The following is a 15,383-nucleotide window of genomic DNA, read 5'->3' on the forward strand; positions in this document are numbered from 1 at the left end:
TTTCCAGTTAACTGGACCACCCTCTCCTTTACAACTGTGATTTTGGGCGCGCGCGCACGTGTGTGAACAGAGCCCTTGATCCAGATCACCACGTGGATCTGCCTCAAGCACCCGGACCTTATTCCCCACCCAGCCTCTTAGTGGTGTCCGTAACACCTTACCCCCACAGCCTTATTTAAAACCCTTCCAGTGTTTCTGGTCCCCAACCGCAGACCCTGCAAGAGGAAAACAACTTCCTTGCCACAGCCTTGCAAAACTGAAACGTTTCTCACGCTCCACCCGCGACATCTTCAGCCAATGCTTCCTGCAGACTCCGCGCTCTGCCCGGGAATAACGGACGTGAAAGGAGCAAACCCTCGGCTTCACTCCGAATCTCAGCTCCCTCCGTCCACAATGACAGCACTCGGATCACCGAGACTCGAATCCGAATTCGCTTCCGTTGAAGCTCGGAGCCCCTCTCCGCGAACCCAGTCCAGCCACCAACCACCGCTGGGTGCGCCCGAGGCTCAGAGCCCAGCCCCACGGGGAGGAAGGAGGCTTCTGATTGGCTGCTGCGAGGTAAGGAGGGCGTCGCGGAGAGATGACGCAACGCCGGTGATCCTTAAAGGCGCCGGCCGCACGCGCCGCCGATGGCGCAGGCGCGTTGCTGGGCTTCCAGCTCTGACTGTAGAGCAGCTACACTGAGTCGGGTCGGGCGGACGCGCGGCGTGGACGGCAGGGACGCGCGCGGGATTCGGGAGGGCGGGCGGGCGGGTGGAGGAGCGGGAGGCGGGCGCGATGGCCGAGGGCAACGCTGTGTCCGACCCTCAGCACGCCGCGCGCCTGCTGCGGGCGCTCAGCTCGTTCCGGGAGGAGGCGCGCTTCTGCGACGCGCACCTGGTCCTCGACGGCGAGGAGATCCCGGTGCAGAAGAACATCCTGGCGGCGGCCAGCCCGTACATCAGGTGAGAGGTCGCCGCCGCCCATCGCCTCCGCATCCCTCCCTCCCTCTGGCCTGGCCACCCGCGGTTCCCGCGGCTCCGCCGCCGCGCCCCTCCGGCCCCCACGGGCCTCTCCCGGAAGCCCCCTCCCCACTAAGATCGCCCTGGCCCCGGTGCCCCGGGAGGTCAGCAAAAGCCCCAAACGCGGTGTGCAGGCGGCCCTGGGACCCGCACCCGCGAGCAGGGCGGGGCTGCTCCGGGAAGAGCCGCTCCTTCGCCCCCACAGGCCCCGCCCGGCCAGTCGAGCCCCGCAGAAGTTTACCTCGGAGTCACCGCACTGTGGGCCGGGCCGGGTTTTGCGCGGGGAAGCCAAACACACACCCGCGGTGTAGGCAGAAGGAGAACCCGTAAGATCTCGGTGGGAAACCCCCGCCCCCGCCCCCAAAGCCCAACTGTCAATTAGCCACTCCCTTGTTACAAACAGGTTAAACTGTTGCGAATCTGAAGAAACCCACCGTCATTCTTTGGATACAGTTGCGGTCCAGGACCCCAGAGATTGTAACCACCAAGAGGGCACACTGTAAAACTTCAGCGACACAAACCTTAGCCCAGTTTATAAGGTTAATGAAAAGGTCCAGAGCCAGCTTAAAGCATCGGGCCAGAATTCGCTAGGAGGCTGCTGTCTTTTCTTTAGCAACTTTCCTTCAGGCAAACTGGGTTGCTCTTTTAATATCGGGAGTGGAGGGAGCTAAAAGCTGAAGAAAGTGCCTAGTAAGCTGGTTAAATATAGACTAATGGTAGACAATGTCACTAGAATTGGCAAGTCAGAAAAAGGAAAATTATGTGTATGCTGTTCTGAGAGCTCTGCCCCAGCAGAACTCAGCACATACGCTGTATTTTAATCTTTGTTTTTGGAGATGTTTGAACTCAGAAGCAATCCAAGTATCCTTGAAACTTTTGGCTTCTATCCTAGCCTTGCCTGTAACATTATGCTCTTTGTGGACTGGGGTGGGGCGGGGTGGGGGGTCAGATGTATTTGTTAATACGAAATTTAGATTACCAAGATGACAGCTCTTAGCTGGCAGTTCGTAAGTTAAGGTAATCAATCAAATTGGATCTGCAGGGCAGACCTTTTCCATAGCCAGAGTAGTCCCTGTTTGGGAAATGCTTAGGAAAACTACAGTGGATTCCATATTGTTGCAAATCCTTACATGGTACATGCCTCTAAAATTGCACATCCTGAAACACTTGATGTTTCCATCTTTCTTCATGGCACTTCCCACTGTAATAGAACCTGTATTTTGCTCATCTTGGTTTATCTTTCTCAGTCACAATATAAACTCAGACCAAGGATTTTTCTTTGTTTCTTGCTAGGCTCTTCACAGAGGAAATAGTGCCTGGTGCCAGAGTAAAGGGCAGCCAATGAATGATCGACTTCCTTTCATTGGACATCAGAGCGTTGGTTTTGTTATATTTCCGGGTTAGCTGGTTGACTAGGGTCTGGACTCGGTGTTTGGACATCTGGACTCATGCTTCAACTCTTACCTTCCTAGCTGAGTTGTTAGGGATAACTTAGTCTTGGCTCTGGCTCACTAATATGACAAATGAGGGTCACAGTGTGTTTTTGTGTCATTTCGTCTCTGAGACACTTGCAAAGAAATGAGTTTCAGACACTCTACAGCTCCACACAAGTCTGTCTGTTCAGTGGTTAGGAAAGATCTCCTGTTCATGTCTGGCTATCTGGCTGTCACTTTCCAGATAAAGGAAAGATCTCCTCTGGCCCATGTCTGTCTGTCATTTTCCAAGTAGAAAAATAGCATCTCAGAGGATGTTAGCAACTTGTATGTCAAAGTTACTGGTACTTAGTTTATGGTGCATAGCCTCCTCTTCCTACTGCTCCAAATGACAGCATGGCCTGTATTTGGGTGTACTTTGGGAAAAACCAAGATTGATAGTTTTATAGTACATTATCTTTTAAATGCTTGTCAAGCAAGGTCATATACTGACCCATTTTGATTTTCCCCTTCGACTGTTTTTTTTTTTTTTTTTGCAATTGGTTAACATGTAAATATTATGTAATGTTATGCATAAAATTATGCAAAGTTAGTATTTTATCAATAAATCAGATTTTCAAAAAGATTAATAAATAAATGGAATTTTCTCTTATTGGCAGATTGTGTTAAGTTTGACTATTGAAATGCTAGAAGTTTCCTGTGGTATTTTTACATTATCAATTTCAAGGGTATTTCAAAATATCTAAATTACTACTTAAAATACAGCTTAATTTTCTATATATTTTTAGAATATTTTTTATTGGATAATGCCATACTTACAAGCAATGTGTCTTGATCTTGCATTTTAATAATTTTTTACATTTATTTATTTTTGTGTGTATGGGTATTTTGCCTGCATGCATGTCTATGCACCATATGTGAAAAGTTCCTGCAGGGGCCAAAGAGGGCATTGAATCCTCTGGAATGGGAGTTACAGGTGGTTGTGAGTTGCCTTATGGGCCCTGTGTTCTCTGGAAGAGCAGCCAGTGCTCATAACTACTGAGCCAGCTCTCCTGCTCTCCAGTTTAATAACTTTTGACACCAGTGCTGTTGAACTTTTACAATGTAGCTTTGTTGAAATGGCACTTTAGAGACTACATTGAAACAAAATGTGTATAAGCATTTAGGTGCCTTAGGACCAAGCATTTAGGTCCCCAAGCTGTTCTTGGGGATGCAGATGACAGGGATTTGAAAATGAGTCTGTGCTTGTGAAGTGACACTAAAGTGGCTCTGTAAAGGTAATCTAAAAATATGAATTTTTCAATATCCTTAGGTAGATTAAATGTCACAGAAGCTCTAAAGTTGAAAGGCATCTAAAGTTGTCACTCTAGGAATTAAGGCAACTTGAGCTACATATAGTCTACTTACTGTATAAAAGTTTTGCAACATAACTTACTGGTTTAATCTTTTCTTGTGCTTTTCCTTGGTCTAGCATTTGTTTTTCTTTCCAATAAGTAGCCATTCCAACTATGCCATGTAAGAAAGATTTTAAGGAAAAAAGGAAAAAGCCAGAAAAGTCAGCTTCAGCAACAAATCCCTCATAACCAGCTGAAAGGTCTGAGATTGGGCCTGTGTAGAGTGTGTCCCAAAGTTTGATGTAACGATGCTCAAGGGGGATGAACAGTCCTTCCATGATTTGTCACTCAGCTCTGCAAATGGAAATGGCACTTTAGAGACTACATTGAAGCAAAATGAATATAACATTTATATTCCAGCAGGCTGTTTTCCTAGTCCCATCCATGACTGGTATTTACTTATAGCTTGTTGGGAAAACTAGACCTCAGTGCAGTCAAGAGCCTTAGAAAATGACAAGACTACACTCGTGGACATGGTCCTCCCCATCTTTCTCCATCAGAAACTCTTGACTCCCCCAGGGAATGGTTCCTTGGGCTTTCAGAAATTTCTTTAGACTACTACAGAGTTTGCCTTGTTTCTTGTCTGAGGCTCTTCTGAATCCAGCCCAGTGCTGTTGATCTGATGGGAAGCTCTGCCCTTCTCTCTTGAGCTGTTCTTGGAGACGATTCCAGTGACAGGGATTTGAAAATGAATCTTTCTGTGCTTGTGAAGTGACACTATAGTGGCTCTGTACAGGTTCCTGGCCCTTTGTGCACTTTCCAGAATTTATACATTTCTGGGGACCTGTTATAGATAGAATTCAGTCCTGGATATTGTGGAGTTCCCCATGATTTCTTTTTTCAATCCTCTGATGAGTCAGCCAGCAATGGAAATGGCTTTGATTGATTGTTTTCTGGTGGGTCTAGTGAGGGTGGAGTGAGAAGTGTGGCCATCTGAACTTTTGCAGGACCTGCTTTCTTTATCTGTGAGGTAAAGTTGATTGTGCCTCACAAGGCCAAAGTCCTTGTGAGCAGTCCTTCCATGTAATATGCAACTGTGTGGCTCTTCTGATTTGCTTTACATGTGTGTAGTGGAGGGTTTGTCTCTTTTCAGTTTTGTATATGTCATTATACATACATTGAGTCTGAAATGTTTCCCTTGCCTTGCCCTACAGGATTTTGTGGGATATTCTATATGAATGCAGCCAGTAGCATTGTATTGAAAGGAGCATTTATTTCATACTGTTAACTTGGGTACATTCCAGACCTAATTATTGACAATCCTGTTTTGCCATTTAAATATAAGATTTGACTTATAGTTGGTGTGGAAGAAAATACTGAAGGAAGTTAACATGAGCTCTATAGGACAGCTAAGTTAGTTTCATAGTAGCATAGAAATTGTCAACGTCCATTTTAGGGATGTCTGAAAGTTTAATGTCACTGGGATCTAAGTACTATCCCCTAGTGTTGTTCACTATATGCAGAACATGTCGTTAATTCCCAAAGCCCCTTTCCCTGATTCACTTAGACAAATGACTTTGTCTAAGGAATCTTTGTTTCCTTGATGCTGAAGCTGAGCCACCCAAGCAGCCACACCCACTAAGGTCCTTGCTGCGAAGCAAAGGCATTGCAGAAGGATGCTCTCCACACAGTCTTATTATTCTTTGATATTTTCATCTTTTTTCTGCACTTTGAGTTTGTAAGCAGGTTCTGAATGATTCCCAGTAGGGCTCTGAGGAGCCAGGGTTGCCTAATGCATTTCTTAGGATTCTTCCAATAGGATGGGTTCTGAGACTCTGTCTGAGTCTGCACCACTCCTTAAGGCTCATAGTGCCCTACCCATGTCTTGTTAGGATCTTGTAGTGGTGGGAAGTAAGTTACGCATTTATCTTTTAATGGATCTAGGTCTTGTTTGTTTTTATCTGCCTACTATAAGGCTTTCCTAGCAACTTCTTAAAAGAGTAAGTCTGTCCTAAAGCTCTTAGAGTTAAGTGTTCAAGAATGTGCAGCAGGGAAAGACACTTGTCACCCAGTCTGGTAACTTGAGTTTGATCCCTGGGACCCACACATGATAGAAGGAGAGAACCAACTCCTAAAATTTGGCCTCTGATCTTGACACACATACTCTGATACATGAACAAGAGCTTGCACACACATAAATAGATAAACAGATGTAATTTAAAAAATTTACTGCTTTTTCTTCATCTTATTTGGTTAAAACCCATTCATATGTGAGTTTTTCAAAGAGAAATTTTATAGTTGTGATCCCCTTTGGATCGCCAGAGTATCCTGGTCTGGCCTTCTATTGCAATAAACACTTGTAAACTGGTGCTGCCTTTAGGTTTTGTCCCTTCAGCTTAAAGATACTTGTTTGTGTACAACAGTGAGTGTCACAGTGTGGTCACGAAGGCCCTGATTAGAGAGGAAGGTCTCAACTGCAGAAATAAATCAATACAATCCTAGTTAGACTGTGGCTGGGACATAGGGGAAGTGTTATTGTCCGGCATGGGTACTGTTTAGAGTCTAGTGACACAACTCAGCTGTGGTTGGTGCTGCTCATCTGACTGATCTGTCCTCTGTTACCCTGACCTTTACTTATATTTTGGGTTTTCCCATCATTTCCTTCGTCATTCTTACAGTAATTCTTATTTTATAGCTTTGATTCAAGTAAGTACTTCTCCACATAGGAACCAACTATGAAGCCTCAGGAATCAGAACCACATTACCTCCTATGTGGTCTTAATCAGTTCTTCTCATGCTGTCAAAGAGGGACCTGCAACCTCTTTATAATCCATAAAGAAAACATAATTAAGACAAATGAGGAGGTATTTGGTTCAAGTAGCAGGCAGCAAGTCTCAGAGAGCTGCCTCATCCTTCCAGAGGAGAAAGGCTATCATTTTGTATACTGAAGCTATAATATAAATGAATAATTTGCAAGTTCAGATTCTGGGTTAAGGGCGGAGATGTGGGGGCGTGGGGTGTGACAAATGGCAGGCTCTGGTTACAGCCGTGAACTTAAGTGCTTCTCATGGCTTCTTTGCCTCCTAAGCCACAGAAGCCTGAAGAAGGAAGGGGATCGAAGGCTCAGGTGGGGGTGGCAGGCCTGTCTTCGCAGAGGGGAAGCTGCGCATCCTGCAGCAGTGCCCTTGACCTCATGCTTGCAGACCAGAGTTGGGCTGTCTTCCAAAGCCCTTACTGCAAAAGCGACTAAACCACAAGATGATGGGCTGATGTTTGCCACTCCCATCTCCTGTGGGAATCAGTGACAAAAGTCCCAAGTTGTCACAGAGTGACTGTGGGAAACGTACAGGACAAAAAATTGGATATCTCCAAAGCCTCACCCTTGACCTCGTATCATATAGGTCAGAGTTAAATGTAGACACAATAAAATAATATAAAATTACATGAATTTTGTGTCAGTCTTGGGTTATATCTACAAAATAAAAGTAATACAAAATTACATGAACTTTGTTGCTAGTCTTGGGTCCTATCCCCAGGATATCTCATATATATGAAAATTCAAAGATCTGGGAGTTTTCCTTTTCTCAACTAATTTGACTGAGGGAAATACAAGCTGTATTCCTCACTTCTTACTCTCTATTTTCCATCATAGGAAAAAAGGCATTTGTTTTCTTTGATTAAAGATGTTAGAAAAAGAATAGACAGGTGAAGTAAGAGTTTGGTATAGTGAATGTGTTGTTGTGTGAAAGATGGAACCTTCATGAAAAAGAAAGAAAAGGAAGGAAGGAAGGAAGGAAGCCCCAAGGGCTGGGGAAGTGGTGCCTTGGGTAAGTGTGTCTGCTGTGCAAGCCTGAGGACCTGGCATCAGATTCCCAGCATCCACATAAAATGTGGGCGTGGCAGCATGTTTGTGGCCCCCAGTGCTGGAGTTAGTGGATGCTGTGGGCTGGCTGACAAGCCATTTTAGCTGAAATGGTGAACTCAGCATAAGATACTGTCTTAAAAACAAGGTAACAACTAATAGAAGATATCCAGAGCCAGAGGAAGGTACCTGGAGTAGAGCTCTCACCTTCACAAATACCTAGGCACCACAGAGGCACATATAACATGAACACACACTCAATAAAACAGCTTTTTTTTTGCTGGGCAGTGAGCATCCTAAGTGGAAGATGGATAAACTAGTTTTTTTTAAATCTGCTGAATTAAGAAGCACTGGGGAGTGCCATCTTTTATCTCCCTTTCTGGAGTCTGCATGCTGATGGAGGCAGATACTCCACTGTGCCATTTTGTACCTAGTTCTTCTCTACCAACAAGCATTTCCCTATCTTTAGAAACAACTTGGAAGAGAGAGGATTCAGCACTAATGAACTGAAACATTTTGAAACCTATTTTTTCTAGTCATATTCATACTCATCATGACCAGCTAGCTGCCTGTGCCTCTGAAGAATTGAACATAGCCTATACTATGGGGCTCAAGGTATCCCCAAACTTCTGGCACTTGAATTGTTTATGTTGGTCAGTCTCTGCACTGGACTCTAACCTTCAGGACAAGAGATTGGATGTGCCTCTCTGGACAAGTGACAAGTGAGAGTGACGAGCGAGGCCTGAAGTTTATCGGTGGGGTTTCACACAGCAGTGAGAATCCTAAGAGTTGCTGATACCTGGGTCTGCTCTGTCCTCTGCAGGCTGGGAGCCCACCTAGTACTTCAGGACAGAATTGGAAGCAGCAGGAACCCTGGCTCACTGCATAGGTTTCTATCTCTCAGTAAAGGGAGCAACACTGTACTCTAGCTGTTCCTAAAGGGGAGCTTATACAGGACTGCTTTGTTATAGGTTTTCAAGATTTATTTTCGTGTGTGTGTGTGTGTGTGTGTGTGTGTGTGTGTGTGTGTGTGTGTGCATGTATAACCCAGCCCCTGGAGCTAGGTTACAGGTGGTTGTGAGCCACCCAACTTGGTATTGCTAACAACTTAAAACTGTCCTCTGGCTGGGCGGTGGTGGCGCACACCTTTAATCCCAGCACTCGGGAGGCAGAGGCAGGCAGATCTCTGTGAGTTCGAGACCAGCCTGGTCTACAAGAGCTAGTTCCAGGACAGCCTCCATAGCCACAGAAAACCCTATGTCCCCCCCTAAAAAAAAAAAAAAAGAAAAAACTGTCCTCTGGAAGAGCAACTAGCATTCTTAACTATCTTTCCAGCCATCTTGCCAGTCCCTGCTTATTTGTCTTAAGGCAGGATCTCAGCTCTGAAGTCCAGAATAGCCTCAACTTTAGGATCCTTTGGCCACCATCTCCCATGTGTCAGTATTACAGGTATGTAACTACAGCCTCCTGGTGTAGATTCTTTAACCTGGTGTAGCAGCTTCCAGACTTCTCTTTGGTGTATGGCTCATCACTGTGCTCTCCTACCTTCCTCCTCAACAGCTACTGTCTTGGTTGGGCAGAGACACTAACTCTGTCCCTTACATAAAACTTAGAACCCATGTTATTGGCATGGAGATGTAAACTGCTGTCTGCTCCTGCAAGGGAGCCCAGGAGCAGAAAATCAGATATTTCCTTCTGTCCACTTGTGGGTAGAAAGGGGGGCTGAGGACAGTATCCACCACCATCACAGTCAGAACATTCTTTAGAAATGTCATCTTTGCCTTCTTTCACACATGTACTGATGGGACTGTTCCTGCCAATCTTAGATCACAGTTAAGGAGCGAGCATTGTCTGAAGTTGCTGAAGTGCTCTGTGCACTATTTATCTGGTACAGTTCATAGGGCCTTCCCTTGTGGTATCTGTGTCAGTTGTTCAGGGGGCTGAAGCCTGGGCTAGTCATCTATCTGCAGATATATCCAGGAGGTAACCCCAAGTCTCAGAAGCTGCAGTGTTCTGGTCCTTGCCCTCCTAGGGCATACAGGGTCGCCCTTCCTGCCATTGAGTGGGTAGTCACTGTTTCCACAAAACAGGGTCAAAGCTAAGACTGAGTATATGGAAACATAAGCTGGTTCTTTATTTTCTACAACTGTGGAGCTAGGAAGAATAACCATATAGCTAGACTTTAAAATTATTTTGGGTATTTACTTTTTTTTCACACTGTGTTCCTGGTGTCTAGAGGCCAGAAGATCAGGAATAGTGAAGGAAACAATTTTCTGTTTCTGAGATAGATCTTCTGAAATCTCACTCTAAACATTGACCTGCCACTGTAAAGTCCACTGTATAAAATGGAAGCACCTGTCTTTAAGTAGCAAGAGTGAGTCTCCTGACTGGTGTGCTGTAACAGGCTTGCTCACCATTTCTTTTGTGTTTATTTATATGCAGCACTACCCTGAGCCAGGCAGACAGCGTTTCGGCATCTGTGGAGTCTATATTGAGAAGCCACTATACGGAAGTCCAGTAATTGCAGAGAGGAAGGGAGTGAGTGCTTTGGGTATTGCTGCAAGGAACATGTTCTGTTGGAAGTACCTGTAGAGAAGACATGAAGGAGGACACATCTAAGCAGGAGAGCAGCAGGAGGTGCTGGAGACAGAGCCAGCAATCAGAGCAGAGGGCCACACATGGCTGTGTCCTAGAGGCACACTGTGTCACACTCCTAGATAAGGTTATACTTCCCTGTATTAGGAGGTAGCCAATAGAGTGAGGGACAAAAGAACTTATTCATGACATCACTCAAGTCCTGCTAGAGCTGAAATTTTGTTGAAGGGTTGTGAGTGGCATTGGCAGGTTCTTGGAAAGAGAATCTACAGTCTTTTATACATTTCTTTAAAGGTCACTCTAGAACAGGGTAGAGGAGTCTGGGTAGAAGCAGGAGCCAATTGTGAGGCTACTGTGCTTATTCAAACACAAGGTAGGGTACCCTGGACTAGGGCTCAGTTGTGGAGTTGGAGCGAAGGGGCTGGTTTGGTAACATTTGTATTGGGACTTAGTGAGGGGGAAAAGGCACCAGGCTGGTCCTCTACCCTGCTGATGACTCCATTTCCACCCGTGAAAAGTACTCACATCACTGATGCTGGCATTGAGTTTAAAACCTTTTACAGGGCTTCCATATATATAGGGTGGGATCTGTCTGATGTGGAGCAGAAGATTTTAAATCACAGAGGTGCTTCTAGCTCCAGGAGGATTGATGACCCACTCCATGTGATCACAGGTGAAGGAAGCCATGTGTGAGCAAGGTGTGGAGAGTGGGAGATGGGTCCGTGGGTAGGTGTCCAGGTAGGGTAGGTGTGTGGTCATGCAGGACAGAAGGTAGTGAGGAGATATGTGGCTGGGCCTAGGCAATGTAGGGCTGCATATGGAGATGAAGGGTCCTAGAAGGCCAGGTTTCTTTGGCTTAGGTCCTTATTCAGTCCTTAGCTGTGGTCATGTGGTGGAGAATTGTCTGTCATGAGGCCAGGCAGGCAAGGGGGAGAATAGCATTCTCACTCCATGGCAAGGGGGAGGCCCCAAATCTGGCTGATGTCAGAAATTGAGGAGAAATCATTGCAGGGGTGGGGAGCTAAACATAAAACAAAATAAAGAGAGAACAGGTGTTGAGGCTAGCAGATAGTGGTCCATTGGAGCCTTGCTGTCGTGTATATGTGGCTCCTGTCCAGGTATGGGCCTGGTCTCTGCCTTTCTGGACCTTCTGCTACTTTCAAGCAGGCAAGTTCATGTCTATCCTTCAAGACCTGCTTCAGAAAGCTCGGGGCAAAGTGCTTGCTGTGCAAACATGAGGACCTGAGTTCAGATCCCAGCACCTACACAGAAGCCAGGCCCAGCACTGTGCGTGTAAACCCAGGCACTGGGAAGGTGGAGACAGATGGTACCAGAGCTCCTTGGCCAGTCATTGTAGCTAAATTTGTGAAGTCCAGGTTCAATGAAATACTTCATCCCCCAACGTAAGGTGGTGAGTGATTGAGAAAGACACCCATTGACCTCTGCCCTCACATGCATGTGCACATGGATATGTATGTGCACATGCACACCACAGATACAGAGCTGCTTCAGATGTCCATTTGCCCTCCCCTTAACACACATGTGTACACAAATACACACAACCCACCTACAGGCCTGCTTCAAATAGCCCTCTGTCAACACCATTTTCCCATCACTGTCAAGTCATCCCAACCTTGAACATGCTCCCTCCGTGTGTGGCAGAGCACTTCAGTGTGCCCTCCGTCAGTCCTTTGTCTAGCAGGAGAAGGGGACAGGCAGTGGGCATCATGTTGTGTACAGAGGCTTAAGCGGATCTTAATGAGAGTTAGTTTGGAGTAACTTGTAAATGCTGATGCTGGCCTTCAAGATGATGTGTATACCACCCTGTGAGATGAAGCCTTTGGCTAAAACATTTCACTCCATGGCTGAGTCTATATCAGTGCGGAGGAAGGAGGACAGAGTAACCGGTGAGGGAGTCCTGGTGTTGTGCTGTTGCTCTGGGGCAAGAGGCCTGGGCGAAGAGACCAAACTATTCAAAACAGTAGCTACAGTGAGAGAGCCGTTGTTCTAGCAGGGCTGGGGACTTGAGGAGAAGCATTCATTCCCTTGACAACACTTTAGAAAGCCATGTGCAGCGTCAAGTTGTTTGGAGACAGTTACAGCAGCGGGTTATAAATTAAGGAGCTGCCAGAAGCATGGAAGTGGCTTGAAGCTGAGCATAATGCTGCTAAATGGAAGCTGATTGTGGAGCCTCCTCAAGTGTGTGAGGCGTGAGCTGCTGTTTATCCTGCTCAGACTAACTCCTTTAAAGAGGCAAAACAGACAGCCCCTTGGAGCTCACGTAGTGTTCTGGTTTGGACTTCTTTGAAAGGGTGAATTCTTGGAACTCCTACTGACCCTTTGTGTTTATTCAGGAAGCTTGCTGTGTTTGAAAAGCCATAAGTCCTCCACTCCTTCCCACTCCTCCTCCCCCTTGTCTCCCCTCCCCCAACCCTACTGTTTCATTTGGAAAGAAAATGGAAAGGGATGTAGGGTGTCTGTGGCATTTAGTGCCATTTGTATACTGTAGAAAAAGACCCTGATGAGCTTTTTTTAATGAGGGAAGGAAGAGCCCTAATTTCTCCCGACCCCCACTCTGTTTCTTGTCTCTGTTATAGAAAGACAAGTGAGTCTGCATGGATAAGCCAGGAGGAGCCTGAGCATCCTGGCACCTGTCTTCAGCCTTTTGGTCTCCAGAACTACAGAAAATGTCATACACAGTAGCCAAAGCAAAGAGGTGTGCCTTTGACATGACCTTTTGCATGAGGTCTCAAGGTCATTGAAGGAGCCAATTTTCAATGGCATCTAAAGAACTAATTCCCAAGTAGAAAATCTGGAAGTGTTGACACGTCTCGGCATGAATCTGTCTCTCTTGTGTGTTTTCAAAAGGTCGGGTGTGACCAGAGCAAGGAATCTGGCTTGTTTCATTCGAGAAGAATTTGCTTCCAAAGTTTCTAGATTACTATTCTGCCTTTGAGTTCATCTTGAAATTTTAACATGCATTTTCCAGCTTTGCCTTTGAAAATGTAAATGGAAATTACAAAATTTGGAAATTACAAAAACTGCTTAAATTGAGAAAATGTATTTCCCATGCAAAAAGGGAAGCTGTCATGAGAGTCCAACTCAGTTCATTTCTGTGAATGGTGAGCTAGTGAGACACTAGAGTCCCGTCAGTGTGCACATTCTCCATGTTCATGCTTTCCCTGGAGCTCACTTCACAGCAAATCTTTCTATCTCAATAAAAATGCCCATAACCATGTTGGGAGCAGTTTGTTTGCTTGAGACAGGGTCTCACACCATAGCCAGGATTGCCTCCGACCACAGCAGTCCTCCTGCCTGCCTCATTGCAGGCATACGCCACCACAGCCAGCTCACATCACTTGTCAGTGCTGACTATTATTATATCATACAGCTTCCTGTACGTTTGTTTTCTCTCCTGAATAGTGACTCTATAAAGCAGTCAGAAAATACGTGGACTCCCTTTGCTTTGTAGCCTGTGGTATGGGTGAACCAACCTTGAGGACCTTTGTTCTGGGTAGATGATCAAGCTGGACTATATGAAGTGTAAGCACTTTCCAGAGAAACTACACCATCTGTAAAAATACCAGTGACATGGGTCTCATTTCTTAAAAGACCTGTCATGATTACTTAGTACTTTTGGAAGTGAGTTTGCAAAATCATGACTTTTGCCCCTGCTAGACTCAATTTTAAAATCATGGCAGTTGTGTCCTAAGTCCTGTGGTCTCTGTTGCATATTCTTGCTCTTTGTCCTAACACACTTTTAAAACAAAAACTGCTTTGCTCAAAAGTCTTATGGAAACAGGTAACAAGATGGAATCCACTACCCTTTCTGCTACAGCCTTAAATGTTTGGACAGAAATGTAAGCACGTGTGTGTGTGTGTGTGTGTGTGTGTGTGTGTGTGTGTGTGTGTGTGTGTACACATGCAAGCAGATGGGCCATGCAAAGGCTAGAGGTGGACTTTGGCTGTTTCCCTCTATTTCTTTCTATTTTTGAAACCAGGTCTCTGGCTGAACCTGGAGCTCCCCAGTTCAGCTAGGCTGGCTTCCAGTGAGCTCCAGGGATCCTCCTGTCACTACCTTCCTAGAGTTGGAATATTAGGGACTTATCTCCTCAAACTCAAATTTTCACATAGGTTCTGTGAATTCAAACTCCCATCCCTATGCTTGTGTGGAAAGTGCTTTACTTCACTGCCACCCAGCCTGGGGCTCTCTGTTGCTTCTGGTTTGTGTGATGCTTACCATCTTGTGCCATCGGGGCTGGACACCCCCCCTTCCTTCACTTACATGGAGCCTCTGTTCTTCAAGCCTCCTTTTTGTCTTCTCTTTCCTTCTTGTCATTTAAATTTTCCTTCTCTGCTGGCTCCCTTTCCCCAAAGGAAAGCTTGCCTTAGTCTTCACATGCCTGGCCTCAGATGTACCTCAGTGACTCCATGTCTCCTCTGATGTGTCTCCTCTGATGAGTGCCTGGTCTCAACGTCTTAGTCAAGGCTGAAGAGCCAGCTCACCTGCTGTGTATCACCCCTCCTCCTGTGTTGTCTTCACTCTGCAGCTAGGCTTGCATCTCATGGCACCACTAAACCCATTCTTTGAATGTAATTTCCAGATCCAGTGAAAACTGTAGACAGATTTTGGGGGCAGCCGCCAGCTCACAGAAAAACAACATGGAAGCCGGGTGGCAGTGGTGTATGCTTGTAATCCCAGCACTTGGGAAGCAGAGGCAGGTAGATCTCTGAGTTGTAGGCCAGCCTGGTCTACAGAGTAAGTTCCAGGATGGCCAAGGCTACACAGAGAAACTCTGTCTCGAAAAACACAACAAAACAAAAATGACATGGAAACTTACTATTAATTATGAAAGCTCAGCGTGTGTATGGCTTAAGCTTGTCCCACTAGCTCTTATGACTTAAATTTATATTGATCTATGTTTTGCCTCATGGCTTTTTACCTCTTCCATCTTGCACCTCCTATTTCCTCTCTGTGTCCTCTGGCGTCTCTCCTGTGCCTAGAGTCATCTCTTCTCCCCTCTCTCTGTCCTGAAGTCCTGCCTAACCTCTTCCTGCCTAGCTCTTAGCCATTCAACTTTTTATTAAACCAATTAGAAAGTGCCTTGGAAAAGACACATCTACACAGTGTACAAAAAGATTATGCCACAACAGAAAA

At 45.8% G+C, this 15,383-nt stretch overlaps 1 protein-coding gene across 2 annotated transcripts in view; it reads left to right on the forward strand.

Moving 5' to 3' along the window:
- The first annotated feature begins 614 nt into the window (after positions 1-614).
- Positions 615-15,383, forward strand: part of Gan (gigaxonin) — a 63,849-nt gene continuing 49,080 nt past the window's right edge. The window contains exon 1 of one of the 2 annotated variants that reach the window (XM_035442706.1): positions 615-944. In XM_035442706.1, coding sequence (XP_035298597.1) covers positions 630-944 — 315 coding nt within the window. In that variant the 5' untranslated portion in view covers positions 615-629. The remainder of the gene's footprint in view (positions 945-15,383) is intronic. The other variant, XM_027410782.2, reaches the window with a different exon arrangement.

Source organism: Cricetulus griseus, chromosome 3 (assembly GCF_003668045.3).
Source record: "Cricetulus griseus strain 17A/GY chromosome 3, alternate assembly CriGri-PICRH-1.0, whole genome shotgun sequence".
Taxonomy (NCBI): Eukaryota; Metazoa; Chordata; class Mammalia; order Rodentia; family Cricetidae; genus Cricetulus; species Cricetulus griseus.